At 48.7% G+C, this 15,660-nt stretch overlaps 8 protein-coding genes across 8 annotated transcripts; 5 read left to right on the forward strand and 3 right to left on the reverse strand.

Moving 5' to 3' along the window:
- Positions 1–176: 176 nt before the first annotated feature.
- On the reverse strand, positions 177–1,393 carry BDQ94DRAFT_170619 (uncharacterized protein; the record flags this gene model as incomplete). Its single annotated transcript, XM_026771535.1, has 4 exons — positions 177–409; positions 459–662; positions 713–799; positions 1,015–1,393. The coding sequence occupies 4 exons, from the start codon at positions 1,391–1,393 to the stop codon at positions 177–179; spliced, it is 903 nt and encodes a 300-aa protein (XP_026625941.1).
- A 302-nt stretch (positions 1,394–1,695) lies between these two features.
- On the forward strand, positions 1,696–3,813 carry BDQ94DRAFT_144159 (FAD-binding domain-containing protein). The gene is made up of 4 exons (XM_026766402.1): positions 1,696–1,913; positions 2,028–2,448; positions 2,500–2,561; positions 2,620–3,813. Exons 1-4 carry the CDS (start codon positions 1,731–1,733, stop codon positions 3,541–3,543), a joined length of 1,590 nt encoding a protein of 529 aa, XP_026625942.1. The 5' UTR covers positions 1,696–1,730; the 3' UTR covers positions 3,544–3,813.
- Positions 3,814–4,381: 568 nt separating this feature from the next.
- Positions 4,382–5,876, forward strand: BDQ94DRAFT_178942 (Pfs, NACHT and ankyrin domain protein; the record flags this gene model as incomplete). Its single annotated transcript, XM_026773251.1, has 3 exons — positions 4,382–5,375; positions 5,434–5,502; positions 5,560–5,876. 3 exons carry the CDS (start codon positions 4,382–4,384, stop codon positions 5,874–5,876), a joined length of 1,380 nt encoding a protein of 459 aa, XP_026625943.1.
- Positions 5,877–6,355: 479 nt separating this feature from the next.
- On the forward strand, positions 6,356–8,869 carry BDQ94DRAFT_159668 (uncharacterized protein; the record flags this gene model as incomplete). Its single annotated transcript, XM_026769103.1, has 3 exons — positions 6,356–6,413; positions 6,462–6,537; positions 6,595–8,869. The coding sequence occupies 3 exons, from the start codon at positions 6,356–6,358 to the stop codon at positions 8,867–8,869; spliced, it is 2,409 nt and encodes an 802-aa protein (XP_026625944.1).
- Positions 8,870–9,228: 359 nt separating this feature from the next.
- Positions 9,229–11,314, reverse strand: BDQ94DRAFT_170622 (uncharacterized protein; the record flags this gene model as incomplete). The annotated part of the gene is made up of 3 exons (XM_026771536.1): positions 9,229–9,273; positions 10,794–11,183; positions 11,243–11,314. The coding sequence occupies 3 exons, from the start codon at positions 11,312–11,314 to the stop codon at positions 9,229–9,231; spliced, it is 507 nt and encodes a 168-aa protein (XP_026625945.1).
- Positions 11,315–11,591: 277 nt separating this feature from the next.
- BDQ94DRAFT_144163 (uncharacterized protein) lies at positions 11,592–12,382 on the forward strand. Its single transcript, XM_026766403.1, has 3 exons — positions 11,592–12,095; positions 12,157–12,191; positions 12,243–12,382. Exon 1 carries the CDS (start codon positions 11,842–11,844, stop codon positions 12,073–12,075), a length of 234 nt encoding a protein of 77 aa, XP_026625946.1. The 5' UTR covers positions 11,592–11,841; the 3' UTR covers positions 12,076–12,095; positions 12,157–12,191; positions 12,243–12,382.
- Positions 12,383–12,507: 125 nt separating this feature from the next.
- BDQ94DRAFT_144167 (putative integral membrane protein) lies at positions 12,508–13,528 on the forward strand. Its single transcript, XM_026766404.1, has one exon. The coding sequence runs from the start codon at positions 12,641–12,643 to the stop codon at positions 13,139–13,141; it is 501 nt and encodes a 166-aa protein (XP_026625947.1). The 5' UTR covers positions 12,508–12,640; the 3' UTR covers positions 13,142–13,528.
- Positions 13,065–14,808, reverse strand: BDQ94DRAFT_178944 (major facilitator superfamily domain-containing protein; the record flags this gene model as incomplete). Its single annotated transcript, XM_026773252.1, has 3 exons — positions 13,065–13,706; positions 13,799–14,595; positions 14,626–14,808. The coding sequence occupies 3 exons, from the start codon at positions 14,806–14,808 to the stop codon at positions 13,238–13,240; spliced, it is 1,449 nt and encodes a 482-aa protein (XP_026625948.1). The 3' UTR covers positions 13,065–13,237.
- Positions 14,809–15,660: the final 852 nt, after the last annotated feature.

Consider the following 15,660-nt stretch of genomic DNA (forward strand, 5'->3'; position numbering starts at 1 on the left):
TGTCGCTATCAACGCTAGTTACAGTAGTGCTTACTAGCTGTCAGGGGTCCTTCGTAGAGTTGATAATCAGTAGCCGCTCAGGCATGCAATGGAACGCTTAAGGGTTGATCATTGAATGTTAAAGCGTAACTTTTTTTTCGTATCCACATAAACATCTATATCAATTCCAGAGTACCTCACTCCTCACTAGACAGTTCCATCGGTAATTCCGGCGTAGCGTTGAATGCTTTTAAATCTGCGTCTCCTGTGCCAGTATTCTCCCCAGGTGTAGCAAGTTCCGACAAAGGGACGTCGTCCTGTGGGACGTAAACTGACGAAGACATGCCGACATAGCTGCTTCGGTAGCGATGGGTGTTCTTGGTGCGTCGGTAGATGATCGCGAAAGCTGGAAGACAGCCGACAATGACAGCTAGCAAGAGAGGTTAGCATAGCAGAGAGAAAAAGAGGAGGGCCTATACCTATCCCCGCTTCGACCATACCCCAGAATGCCAGCCAGGAACTACTTGGGGTGCTGTCGTTGTTGGCGCGAGTGCCAATCTGGATGACTCGCACAACGGCCATGATCACGCAGATGGTGCCCAAGGCAAAGACGGCACCGACACTGATCTTCTGGCCCAGCGGAAGACGCAGCGACACCACCAGCCGCAACGGCAGCACCATGACTTGCTCACTCAGCATTGTATTTTGATGAAACTCTGGAAGAGCAACTCACTCATTATATCGCTAATTGCATCGACCGCAAAGCTATAATACAAGCTGGCGATCTCTGCCACAGCATCTCGGTGTGTACTGCACTCCCCTTCGCAGCTGGTCAGTACCCACACATGCAGGGGAGAAGGAGCACTGACCAACGGTGAACCATGCATGCATACTTTGACATGAGGTAAAGTTGGAGATAACTGCCCCAATAAAGGTCCAAACAGCTATCAGCTAACGTTCTCACACACGATAGCTCGATCTATGGGCGCACCACGATGCAGAAACATAGTACCGCATACCACCACTTCATCTCACCCGGCAGGTCCTGGAGGAGTCGGCGATAGAGGAACAGAAAGGATAGCTTGACGGACCACAGCGACGCCCATAATAGCATTGTATTCGCAAAGAAAACCTTAATCATGAAAAGAGCATCGGACAGCATGGTCGCCCAAGGACCGATCTTGCCATCGGTATAGGCATCGATTTTGTACACAACCGGGGTGACGATAATGTACGCAATGCTCATGGCCAGGAAGCAGGCCCACGACAGCAAAATGCAACCATCTTCGACCTGCAGCGACCGTAATTTCCAGAAAATCAAACTAAACCGAGCAATGACCACCGCCGACGACAAGGCGATCATGGTATAGCCGGTGGCCTGCACCTGGCTAGCTGAGACATAATTTCTTTCCATCCGGACTGATTCGGAGCGATCGCCAGCGATGTCTAAGTCCTTTGACGGCAAACATCCCTTTTCATATTCTGCCGACAGCCCGGATGGTAAGCATCCGACGGGCAACGGAGATGCATTAGCAAGTGCCAATTTCACGGATAAGACTAATTTGGGTGTCATCCGCCATCAAGCGAGGCGGACGGCCGCTAAAGAAAAGCCGGCGGTATAGCGCCCTGTTTTGGGGGAGCTACCATGGTGGCCTATAAAGGAATGAGCCCCCTGCAGTAAGTCAACGCCTCCTGAAACTCCACGACTTCCTGCTCTAATCCTTATCTCCATCCTGTTCCTGCCAAGCAACATGCGAGCCGGCGCGCTGTTCATCGCTACGCTTCTGGCTAGAGCGACAGCGCTGGACAACACTACCAGTCGCATTGTCGCTAAATTGGCATCCTACGGAGTTGATGCCTACGAGTATTTCAACTCCAGCGTGTTACTGGACTCGTCTTTGAGCACGCGGTCGTTGGGATTTTGCTCCGAGCTGGTGAGTTATTTCCCGTCTTCCTGCGTGCTAAAACCGGACGATGGCACCCGAACCCTGTCTAGTCGTCGGGCTAACGCATAAGCACCAAATTGACAATTTCACTAATTCAACCAGTGTTCCGCGCTTCCCCGGCTCTATCCCGGCCACGTGCTGCAACGCTCAACCACGGCTTACTCGACCTGGGATGCCAGTTTCTGGTCGCAGCAGCAGGAGGAGGTTGATCCAGCCTGCGTTTTCCAGCCAGCCAGTACAGTGGAGGTTGCTGTTGGCCTGCTGCTGTCAGAGCTGACGCTGTGTCCGTTTGCTGTCAAGAGTGGCGGTCATGCCGCCTTTGCCGGCGCCTCCAACATCCAGGATGGCTTGACGATAGATCTGGTCGGGCTGAACTCTACTGCCTTGTCCAGAAATTCTACTATTGCGTCTGTTGGTGCAGGTAACCGCTGGTTGGACGTCTATGATTGGCTAGACCCCATGGGCTTATCAGTCATTGGTGGCCGTGTGTCCGACATTGGCGTGGGCGGCCTGACGCTGGGAGGTAAGTGATAGATCACCACAGGCAAGAATGTAAGTTAACGAAGCATTGCAGGAGGTATCTCCTTCTTCTCCGGTTTTCACGGCTGGGCCTGTGACAATGTTGCCAACTACGAGGTAAAGCGATCTATATTGCTTATCATTACTGCTCTAGTATCTGACGAGATTGGTCTAGGTCGTTCTGGCCGACGGTAGCATTGTTGATGTCAACCTTGACACACATCCCGATCTTTACTGGGCCTTGCGTGGTGGCGGCAATAACTTTGGCATCGTTACCCGCTTCGATCTGACCACGCACACTCAGGGCCTCATGTGGGGAGGCTCACGCATCTGGCTAGAAGAGTATCAATCTGACATCCTACATGCCCTGGTTGACTTTGGTTTCAATTCGCCTTCGGACCCCAACGGGGCACTGATTGTGTCGGTAGCCTACGCTGAGGGTCTCTACCTGTTCGTCGCGGACTTGGAGTACGCAAAGCCGGTTGCCAATCCCCCTATCTTCGCGAACTTCAGCAGCTCGGGGGTTCTCGAAGACACCATGGCCATCCGCAGTCTGTCCAATATCACACTTCTGTTCAAGGAATCCAATCCCAACGGACTACGCGAGAGCTATTGGACAGGCACCGTCCAGCTCGACTATGATCTTGCAACCAACATCACCAACATGTTCAAGCAGGAACTCGTCCCCATTCAGAATGTGACCGGCATCGTTCCCGCGCTTGTCTGGCAAGTTATCAGCACCAACACTATGGAGCACATGGCCAAGAATGGGGGTAACGCGCTAGGACTCGATCCGGAGGATGGACCCTTGCTGCTGATCAACCTTGCTTTCATGTGGGACGACGAAGCTGATGACGCTGCCGTGATGGCTGTCTTGGGCAGGATCACGCAAAAGGCGCTCTCGGCTGCGCAAGCTCGTGGTCTGGGCAGTCGCTATTTGTACATGAACTACGCGAGTCAGTACCAGTCCGTTGTGCCCTCTTATGGCACGGCCAACCAGGCTCGCTTGCAGGCGGTCTCAAAGAAATATGATCCCTTGCAGGTGTTCCAGAACCTGCAACCGGGCTATTTTAAGCTTGATGGGGCGCCAGCTTTGTAGATAGTCTTCGCGGGCAGATATCTCAGGAAAACACGATATTATGTTCTAAGCTAATGGCTGTGGATGACAGTAAGCTTGGCGCTTCAGGTTAGCGACTGTGACTGAACCCTTATCAATCTCAAAGCTGGAGTTCCTCCGAAAGATAAAGTTACATAAAAAATATCTAGACACTGTACTTAAGAAATGACATCTGATCCGACAGCACGTTAGTTCTTTAAAGTATTCAGCAAATTCGTTCGTGTCCATGTTATGATATCCGTCAATTTCGACTAGTCACCCCCTCATGAGATTAGACTGAAAAACGGGAGCACCGCCTATTTATAGTTACTTCCACCTCCCTTTAGTGACGGTCGAGTCTTCGGCACTAACCATGCAGTATGGAATCCGTATTCATTCATTCATGCTAACCACCAGCGAGATCGCGATTTGATTCTTTTTTCCAGAATCCGACTGTTGCAAATCATTAATACTACTCACATATTTTCTAGCCCTCCGTGAATGTCTAGATTGCAGCCTTATTCTGATTGAAAGTGTCTATCTGCTTAGCGCCAGCCAGTTTCAGTCACACTTTATGAAACACGACACATGAGGTTTGATAAGCTGAGGATAAGCGCCCAGCTAATGCAGACGTCTACTAGCCAACTATCAGTACCCTACACCATACTGCAGTTGATTCTCATACAGTAACCCCTCAGCCTTGCGCCTATACACCCATAATAAAATGATAGCCTTACGACACGCCGCCCAACAACCAACACTCACCTAACACCCTCCCCATCCCTCTCGCCCAAAATATCACTTTTTCTACCTCACATACCTGAGATAACTAAATATCCAAATGTCCTCCACCCACCCCAACACCTCCTACACCCTCGCCTGGATCTGCGCCCTCCCCGAAGAATACGAAGTCGCGATCGCCATCCTCGATGAAATTCACGGCATACCACAGCATCAACCTCTCGAAGATAAGAATGCCTATCTATTAGGCAGAATAGGTCAACACCACGTCGTGATGGTCTGTCTGCCTGCAGGACGGATGGGGACAGCAGCAGCCGCATCTGTAGCGGAGAATCTGTGTCGGACGTTTCAGTCAATGAGGTACGGGTTGCTTGTTGGTATTGGAGGTGGTGTTCCCGGTGTAATTTCCGGGAAGGATATTCGGTTGGGAGACGTGGTGGTTAGTGTTCCGGGGGGTGGGAATGGAGGGGTTGTGCAATATGATTATGGTAAGATTGGAGGTAATGGGAGGTACACTCATCGCGGACATGTTAATGCACCGCCGGAAAATTTGTTGTCGTATGTGACGCTTTTGGGGTGTCTTCTGAGGAGGAAGCAGGCTGGTGGTGGAGGGAATGTGATGGCCGATATCTTGGCGTCGCTTGGGGAGGCGTATGCGTATCCTGCCGGGCTGCGGGATAGGTTGTTCTGCTCGAATTATGTCCATCGCGATATCCAAGGATATACTGGCTGTGATGCCTGTGGTTTCGAGGGCGAGGTGTTTAAAAGGCGAAGAAGTAGTGATTTGCCAGTTGTGCATTTGGGTACGATTGCTTCGGGGGATAGTTTGGTTATTAATGCTGCAATTCGGGATAGGTTAAGTGGGGAATATGGGGGATCGATTTTGTGTTTTGAGTGTGGATCAGCTGGGGCTATGAATACTTTGCCTTGTTTGATTATTAAGGGCATTGCGAGCTATGCGGATTCGCATAGGTATGATGCGTGGAGGCCGCGTGCTATTGCTGCTGCTTGCAGCTATGCAAAGGCTTTGATTTTGCATATTCCGAGGGAGGAGGTGCCGCAGCACGAGAATCTCGTACATGTGACAGATCTGGGTAAGTGGGGTACTTTAGGTCGAGCTTTGGGCTTTTTGCTAACGGTTTTTCGCGTTAGTCAAAGACATCCGTGACGAATTGGGACAGATAAAGGCGGCTATTGCTGGTCTATGGCATATACAGAAAGGTGAGTCTCATGATAAAGGGTTTTATTTTCGCTTCGAATGAGCTAACTACAGTATAGGCGATGAGTATACAAAGAGTCACACCGTCTACCATTGTCTGAAGACTCTGGCAAGCAGAAGCGTGAGCATCACTGCAAGAATCACTAGCAGGATAGCTTTTCCTTATTATGGATTTATGCAAGCGAGTCAGTATCTGAGACATCGGATATCGCTATTTTTCGACAGCATGAAGCGGTATATCTGGTTAATACTACCTGGCCGCCCTTCAAGGGACAGGAGGACCGGCCCTAGTGGTGGAGCACTCCCTTCCGTACTTTCTATCCAAGGATGGGGATGGCATCTCATTGCAGAGCCGCATGTGTGGATGTCCTCGTGATATATATTGAAAATGCTCGAGCAGACCTTCGCTTGAATGAGGATCAACACATGCCCGCCTCAGTACGAAGATAAAGTCGAGCGAGGTTCGTGATGTGGCTCGTATGGAGGGGTCAAGAGGATGCCGAGACTTGCAAATTGGCATTTTCGACACTTTATGCTCTCGCTTGGTCGCGCGATCATCTCTTTAGTCTCTCTGCCTTCAAATCGACACTCATTTTCGTTTTCTATTGGTCCGGAAGCAATTCCACACACGGCTCATCGGCCTCGTATTTGTGCCGATCAGACGAGATTTAGTATGGCCTCGTCTTGGCATGACAGATATATAGACCCTGAGCTGAAAATTTAGCCGTATACAAGATGGATAGGGGATTCGAATCCCAACGCGGGATATGGTGAGAACAATCTGTCAGGACATCATCACGAACTACTGAAATTTGGTCAGCGCACTGGGAGTACTACAAATAAAACCCCTGAGCTATGGCGGAACTCACAGTTGGCTATGTTTCTGGCATCATTGCTGCTGGCGTGTTTCTTGGTCGGTGAATCCAGCCCTGAAGAGCTAACCTAGGCTAACTGCTTCAAGTCCGTCTGTTTATTCCAACAGTGATATGTCTCTTAGTTATTGGCCATCTACCCGCTGAAAGTTCGGTCGTCTCTTGGTATTAATTCCCTCTCACGGACTTATTTCATAGATGGATCCACTGACAATGCTGTAGGTCAGTCGTTAGCCGGCTACTGCACTCATCATATTGGCCCACCATACTTGATTCAGATACCGCCGCCAGCACAGGCGTCAGCAAGAGAATCCTCACCTATTCCTGGCTTCAGTTGATCGCAGCTGTCCTGGTATCAATTACCGGCATCGTCACCCCTCTTGGCCTCTACGACACGATCGGTCCCCAAGACAACCCCACGGATGTTCTCTTTCACTACGCACCCGATACATCAGCCTTTGGAAAGGCAACCCCTAGTAGGGATGGATATAAATCACTTCGGATATGCTATGCCGATGAGGATCCCGATACCCCAGAAGGCTGCCCCGGCGCACCGCCGAATCGCGCCGACATGGAAGACATCACTGAAGCGTATTCCGTTTGGCCTAGTAGTGTCAGCTTATTTACGAGCGGAAACGTGTCAGCGACAGTCTCCAGCGTGTTTGATGTCCAGTGGCGGTCGTTCCGTTCATCAACGCAGATAGTACCGGGCGCTAGCGCTACAGGGAGTGTATTCTCTCAGGGCTATTATCGGCAGATCTCTCAACTAATTTTGGATGAAGACCTGTTGGCTGTCGAGGGTTTGATTGTGGATAGCAAGGCTGGACGTATTGGTTTCCGTAACCATACTATCCCTTCGACTTTGCCAATGGGAGCTGAGTGGACAGAGGATATCCTATTCATCGAACCTGAAACTCGCTGTGTCGACACAAATTTGACAGTGGATTACAACTACGATCCCCAGGCACAATATAGCAGCTACAGTACCGACGACATCTATAACACCGATCTTCGGAATCTAGCTCTAGTTGATCGCGGTGGCTTCGTTAATCTATCCCATGAAAGGTACAGTATCGATGCTACCAAATTTCAGGAGGATGCTGCACTGTACGAGCGTGCCTACAACGCCGCATGGAGACACAACATGCTCATAATGCAGTACTTCAACGTGACAACCAACGGTTCAGACGGAACAGCACCATTCGCATATATGCACTCAGAAATGGGAAAGAGGTTCAGTCTGGCAAACATGTCTAGTATAATCGTTGAGCCGATGACTGTCCAAACAGACTCCGGGTACGGTAGTTTCCTCGACGTCCCAGACGGCTTTACCTTGTCAGGAAACTACTCGAGTGGACAGCCCGAGAACCCGTTGAACCTCAGCACATATGACGTCTACGCCATCGGCAGTGAAGCCTGTCATTACCCCTCCGATAAGGCTCTCTCGAACATGTCATTCGTCGGTGTGGCCTGTGGTACTGTGTTTGCCGCTCCTCGTAGACTCGATGGTGACTCGCTCATTCCAGACACAAATAGCACCTGGAGCACCCCGCTATACTCCTGCGCGGCGGCAACTAAGGCAGCTGTTCGGGAGGTTACTTTCCGATTCAACGGTACCGGAGGGCTAGACAAGTTAGTCATCCAGAGCATCAACGAAAAGAAGTACAAAGACCCTTCCGAGCTTCCACTCTGGGGCGTCGAGCGACTGAAGAACCACACGCTACAAAACGTAAGACCCTTATGGGGTCTTGTCTCACCAGAAGTCGGCGCTCGCGACGACATCTCCACAGTACAACGAGACTACCTGTGGCTACCCGGCTACCCAGACCTCATCACATCTGACACCATAGCCGGCGAGCCAAGCATGCCCGGAAACCTGTTCTACACACAGAGACTCCTCTCACTATTCGACATTGCAACCCTCAACCAAGCCACTTCTCGATACACAGGATCCGGCGACCTGGCTTTATACAACCGCTGGTTCGAACTATCTTCCTCCGCCAGCGGCGTTGAAAAGATGCTCGGGCTGATATGGACCGACATGACCGCCAATACCGTTGTCGGGACACGTGGCTGGCATAATGCTCCAAGCCAGACTTCCAAGAATAGTAAGAGGATGTCAAAGCGAGATGTGGGAGGGGTAAGCGTGCCGGTGACATTGTGGTCGCGAAATATCAAGTATCACATCCCCTACGCGATTCCGGCGTTTATAGTGCTTGCTCTTTCCATTGCGCTTGCGGGTTTTACCATCTGCCTTCTTATTCTACGGCGTACAGGGTTAGGACAGATGCGGTCTTACCTTGCTCGTACCTCGCCTGGTAGGATACTTGGAAGTGCGCTGCATCCGGATCAGGCGGGTGTTCTTGCTTCTACAAAGACCTGGATTCAGCAGGTGGGTGTGCGTAAGGCCACTCTGCCTGGGAAGAAGGAGGATGGTACGATTCCGTTGTTGGATATACCTGCTGCTGGCGAAGAGGGGGTTCGAGATCGGAAGTAGGATGGGCTGTTTGGTTATTTTCTATCTGGGGCGTTTGTTGCGTTGAATTAGGATGCTTGAGGATAAAATTAGCAGGACAAGTGAAATATGTGAGCGCTTGCTTAGGAGCTTTGGTACCAGCGCAAGGTTCCGGGCCTTATAATATGTTACAGAGGATCAATGTGGAGTAGTTAGGTTTTCTCCTTTTCCTCTGGAAGACCACAAGTGGCCATTGTAATAATTCAAAACTCAGTGAATCGTGCGACCAAAGCAGGAAATATCAGACTAGTTAGGTTCTGTATAACCCGCATTCAATGAAGCATATGTTATAAACGTAGTAGCTCACGAAGTGTATAATGGGAGCTCCATTCCCAAAAGATCTATCGGTCAAGCTGAGAGGGACCAATGACACCGCAGACTATATCCTGATCTCATAAGTCAGTATTACCCTTTCTGTGAGCTAGAGGCAATCACGGAGTTCATAAGCAACTCCTCAGCCCTGATGGAGCAGCATCGTAGAGTTGCAGGTTCGATTGGATGGACCCAGACTCATGTAGCACATTGCAGAACAAGGAATGCTAAACTACCGAGTAGCTTAAGCCTGACTAACTTAGTGACTTTGTGCACCCATTAACTGGATTGATCCCGTCTCACAAGGATCTGGTAGATGGGGAGGTGTATCCGAAATGGGCCAGTCACCGTGCAACCAAACATCCTTGTGTTGCCATCATCATTCAAGAAAGCAGCAATACTTTCTCAATTAGTATCTGAAGATATAAAAACCTCTTCTTGCCACATCGAAATCTCTCTGCCCTCTATCTACCAACCTCTAGCCTCCAAACCAGTTTAACTACTATCTATAAACAATCTATCGTTCCATCTCCTCAGCTCTTCTTCTAACCCTACCATACAAAATGAAGCTCACCACTGCACTTGGTGCCTTTGCACTCATCGCCACCGCGAACGCCGCCGTGACTGGGTACTGCACACCTGGTTTCAATTACTGCTCCGGTGTGCTCGATGATGTCGGTGAGTTAGGTGCTACTTACATAAGGCTAATTGTGAGGTATGCTGATACACAAAAAGGGGACAATGATGCGGCGATGTCCGATGCATTGAGACGATCTGGTCATTCAAATGTGGTTCAATGGCAAGGCCTTTGGGTTTACTACTTATTCCATTGTAATGATGATCAATCACTCACGGTTGTTCAAGAATGTCAATTGGGTTGTCAGAACAATGGCAAGGGTAATACTGACACCTGCCGTGGTTGAATCATAATATGAGTGACAATGCCAGATTCGGAATATCTGAGTCTATATGGTTCCGTTCTTGGATTCAGATGCTTGCTTGGAGCGTACTATGCAATTCACCATAAGGATTATATAGTACTACGTTTCTGTGTACATAAGCTGTAGTAATATTCCTTCTGGGGGAATCATGCTCTATTAATTATTCAGACCATAGTGCTAGAGTAATACCAACGGGATCCATAAACAAACGTCATGGAACATAAGATGCAAAACAAGAAAAAGAGGGAAAATCCTCAGTAACCACCATGGTAATGCGTACGATGACTCCTCGCCGAGGCAAGTGACGCGAACAGCATCTTGCAATCCGTACACTTAGAATGCTTCTCCGTATCATGCTGCCTCAAACTTTTCCTATCATCAAAAAGCCTACAACATTCTAGACAGAACCTCTCGCGATAAATACTGTAAACATCACGACAATATGAGACAATGCCAGAGAAGATATTCTCCATAATTTCTATATCAAGGTTCGTCATTATTCTATCACCATAAACGTAAGCCACACTGCATAGCGGTTATTTTCTTTGGGCTAATTTTCTAATTACGTACCGTAACTTTGTTTCCACACGAGCCATCCGTTGTATCATTGATGTGGAGAAGTCATATGAGAAGAGTGGGTATTCGCTGCGCACCTCGTCAAATCGAGGCAACTCTATAAGAGTTGCAAGATGTTCAACGGCGAACTTGGCTATTGTCCCTCGCAGCTTCGAGTTTTGTGGGCTATCCTCTCCGTAGACTTTCTCGATAATGTGGATGAATTCCTTGTTGTCCCAGACTAAGGTAAGTCTGTACTCGAGCTTTTTCTTTGCTAGGGCCATAAGTGGTTCAATGGCGTATTTATCAGCCACGTTGTACATTTCTATATTAACATGCGCCTTGGTGGTTGGAGAATCATAGTCGGGATTAGTGGCAGGCTGACTCTTGTCCGGAGAATCGTCGTAGTCTCCACGATAGAAATAATCGATCATTTTCTTGATGATCGTGGGATCGTCGTGGATAGTAACGACATTTGTTTTGGCCTCCTGTAACTCGTTAGTGTCATACTGAGATATGCCATGTGCTCACCTGAAACTCCCCACACAGGGCCTTCTCGAAAAACTCCGATTGCGGACAGATTATACAGCGATGGACTTTGAAAGTCGATGAATGGCATTTTATTTCGACGTCGGAATATATTCCATTCCGGATGCTAGATTTTTGTTGCGTTAGTTGGTATCTAGAAGAATAAGGCTCTGGAATAAGATGTCACTTCGATAGGATGGCAAGAAGGGTGCTGAGATTGGTGGCCATATTCTTCAACAGTACAAACAAGTGCATTTTTGACGGATGAGTGAGGATGCTTATGTGTTAAGAAGAGTAAGTCAATGGTGATATTCCAATCACTCGAATCAATACGCGCGGTTCAGGGTATTTCTAGGGTCATATTTACGTTGTGGACGGATGCGCGCTGCGGGCTTCCGTACCAATGAAGACTATGGTGTAGAGTATGCATTCAGAGCTCTACGTATGTTAGCTTCATGTCTTCATATAAGGGGAATAGAAAATGTTGCAATTAATTTACGTGTTGTGCCTAACTCAACGAGGTTCGGCGACTGCTAAAATATTACACATGAATATTGCCATAGGTCCTACAGGAGGCTTTTACCCCAAGGTTTGCGGCCACACCGTTAATAACAACCAATGCTGATTAACCTAGTAGTAGCCACAACTACCCCCGAAGCCTCAACCACCAGAAGACGACAACGACTACGCAATGTCAATCCGGAGAACCTGCTCGAATTTGGGCTATATCCTGGAACCTACCAAACGCTGCTCGTTAATCGGTTCTGTGAAACGACATCACCCAGAGCTCCGACCAAAATTGACTCGCAGAAGACTGTCGTTGTGAACATCGGTTCAATTGGGCATATATAACCGATAAGGCATTGTTGGAGCTTATTCAATTAGCTATCAACTGAATACAACTACTTCATCTGAGTGACAGAAGAACGCCACCTTATATAAGTCAGGCACATACGTGATTACCTGATCTTCATGGGATAAACATCATCCTGCGTAGGCAAGATCCAGGTGCATCTTACAACGTTACGGAATCTTCCAGTGGGAGGAACCATCGAACCTTAATCGAATTGCGGTTCCGCTACCTCACAGACAATTCCTAATTCTTTATATGCTTCCCCTCCTCGAAAAGTCGTACAGTAGATGGGTGTGTCGGATGACTGATCCAAGGCAGCCTTGAAAAGGCCGTAAGATTTTGGCGCGGGGTGTGTGGCTATGCCATGTAATCAACCAAGCTACCTAACGTTACTAGTAAGCTCATCTCACCCGGGAGACAACTACCCGACATCCGGCTGCATCTTACTCTTCTCAAATAAAATCACTATTCAATCACCTATAATCGCTGCCTCCAATCCCTCTCTACATACTCTCTATACCCTATCCACCCCCTATCTTTCCAGTACCATAAAATCAAATCAAGATGGCCTCCGGACTCATCCTCAACCCGCACAACCTCCTCCGCGCCGCCCCACTCGTCTCATCCACCTGCACCCTCTGGTTCGCCTTCGACCAAGACCTCGTCCTAAACGTCTTCCTGCACCCGGACCACCGTCCCCGCAGCAACGAAATCCTACCATCTTATTTCAACGTCCTCTTCCGCCGCGGCGTTGTCCGCGTCGTAGGCCTCCTGGCCCTCTCCATGGCGGGAGGCGGATACAACATTCTAAAGGACCGCCGATCAGGGGTAGTCGCGGGACTCCGATCATCCTTGTCGTGGTATGTAGCCGGCACGGTGCTTGCCGCTAGTCATCTGCTTTATGTGCCTGTTATTGCTCCAAAGGTGCTAGCCATCATGGAGGATTCGTCGAAGGGTTCCTCGACGGAGGATCTGGAGGGTTGGTTGACTATTCATCGTGTAAGGACTTGGACGGTGGACTTTGCGGCGTGGGCTTGTTTTGCGGTTGGGTTGGGGTTGGCCTAGTGGATTTGAATTATGCGGTTCGATGTGTATGATGAAATGGGGTGGAAATGTACTCATGAGTACTCATGTAAAATGCGCAATGATATTCGATGCAGTCTATAGATTCGTATTTCTCTGCGATCTCCACCGCATGCCATATCCTCGTATGCACCAGACAGCTGCTGCACCACACACGGCACTCATGATGCCAAGGGCGGTAAAATACCACCCTAGTCCTGCAGCATCCATCAGAGGCTGCAGGCTAGTCACTCCTATTGCTGCCATGGCACACCGTGTTATGCTTGCACTTGCTGCAGCAGTACTCGGATTCTGCGGGAAGATATCGACCAACAATGTGTTGTAAATAGTGTAGAAGCACGTATCCCAGAACCCTTGGATTAATTGCAGGATCAATAGAATTGAAAAATGCTTTTCATTTCGCGCAGTCCAGCCGTAGGCGATCAATGTGCTAGTGGAGAAGAGAAGAAGGTAATAGATACCACGAGACCGCGCTAGTTCGATTGGGAACTCACGCAGATCATCGCCATGGACTCGATCAATTGGATGATTATGTCTGCGGGCATCGCTTTATAGTTGTAATCCATTATTCGGCCATTGCAATAGCCGCCTGTGATGATACCAATGCCTCGTGGAAGGTAAGCCAGGCCGGTTAATAACGTGTTGAAATGATATGTGTGCATGAAAATATCGGAAACCGTAGCGGCGAGGATATAGTCAACCGCGTAGAAAGATCCGTGTATCCACAGGCAGCAAAAGGCGTCTGGAAAGAAGATGATCCGTAAGGGGACCAGAAACATTCGGATATTAAGCTGAGCGAAGATGTTCCTTCTCGCCCGGCCAGAAGGACTTTGCTCGGTATTACCTGCAGGTTTCTCTTCTCGGGTGTCGTTCTTTTTATCCAGTAAAAATCCCACGGTTGTGATATAACTCCACCAGCTCCGGTGCCATGCTTTAATCTTCGTCCTATCACTTCCATTCCCAACAATGTTGCGCCCAGTCTCAGGAAGCAGTATACCAACAACGAAGAATAAAAGAATCCCGACAATAAATATAGCCCAAAAGACCCACTCAATATCTCCACTCAGATATACAACCAGCCCAGCTATGATCGGGCCCACACAGGTTCCTAGATTCGAGGCCATACTAACCCAACCCATCATCCTACCTCGTTCACTGGGAACGCAGACATCACTAACAATGCCATAGCTCATAGCAAATGCGGCACTGGCGCCAAGGCTCTGAAGAGCCCGTAATAGTAAGAGGACACCATAGTTGGATTTGTTGAGTGCCATGCCTAGATTAGCTAAAGCATAGATGGCGAGGGTAAGAAGGTTTGTTGGTCTTCGACCAACGGAATCGGAAAGCGGTCCGAATATTGCTGGTGATATAGCTTGGAAGCTTATATAGATGGTCAATGTAATATCTATTGCTTGCCGCGATGTTTCGAATTGGGTCTCAAGTATTGGTAGAAGTGGAAAGTGTACGGTCGCGGTGAGAGGTGATATTATAGTTGCAAATCCCACGATTATAACGATGGACATTCTTGCTTTGGGAGTGAATAATATGTATGGTTGGGTGGCCGGTGGCTTCGACCATTGTATGTCTGGTGTGTCATTGGCAGCATTGGTAGCAGGTACAGAGTAATTTGAGGGATTTGCGATTGCCATAACTAGGCTTTTCTAGAAGTGAATATATTGAACTCTGCTCATTACAAAATGTATTCGCCGGCAGTAGGGTAGGATGGATGACGACAAAACATTCAGCGGGGTGAGACAGCGGGGGAGTGGTACAGCAGTTCTTTGTTCTAATTCGGTGCATATTGGACACCAAGCTATCCAAGCAATAACTTCATCATCAATGTTCAATAGCACAGTGCTGTTGGAAGAGTCAACTAGCTTTTCAGGGAGTCTTTCTCAAACAGCACTTTGGCGTAGCCGGTATGAAAGCATGTTCGAATACCCTTAGGTTATGGTCAGCACTGATCTTTCTCTCCCCGCTAGTTCTTGACACTTTCGCTCGAAAGCAGTTGACAGTCATCATGCCCTCAAACTCACCAGTAGTCATTAACATTCCTTCAAGCGACTTCCGCGTCGATGCAAATGTCGCCAGTCAGTTTCCGCCCAGTTCTCAAATCGTTTCCGCAATTCGCTTCGGGACCTCAGCATGGACCACCACAGCACGTCTCTGCGTGAAGAACAATATTGGGATTGAGAAACTATATTTCCTCAAATGTGCTACTGGGGACAATGTTCGTTTATTGATACAAGGTGAATTCAACGCACAGTGTGAACTCTACAGGACGATGCCAGACTTCGTACCAAAGCCTTATTCTTGGGGCGAGATCGATCGATCAGATCCAAAGACATATTTTTTCCTCTCTGAATTCATTAATATGGCCGACAGGATCCCGGAGCCATATCAACTATGCACCAGGCTCGCCCAGTTGCATCGCGAAAGTGTCTCACCGACAGGAATGTTTGGCTTCCATATCACGACCTGCCAGGGAAATACTCCGCAGA

Source organism: Aspergillus welwitschiae (assembly GCF_003344945.1).
Source record: "Aspergillus welwitschiae strain CBS 139.54b unplaced genomic scaffold BDQ94scaffold_17, whole genome shotgun sequence".
NCBI classification, from domain to species: Eukaryota; Fungi; Ascomycota; class Eurotiomycetes; order Eurotiales; family Aspergillaceae; genus Aspergillus; species Aspergillus welwitschiae.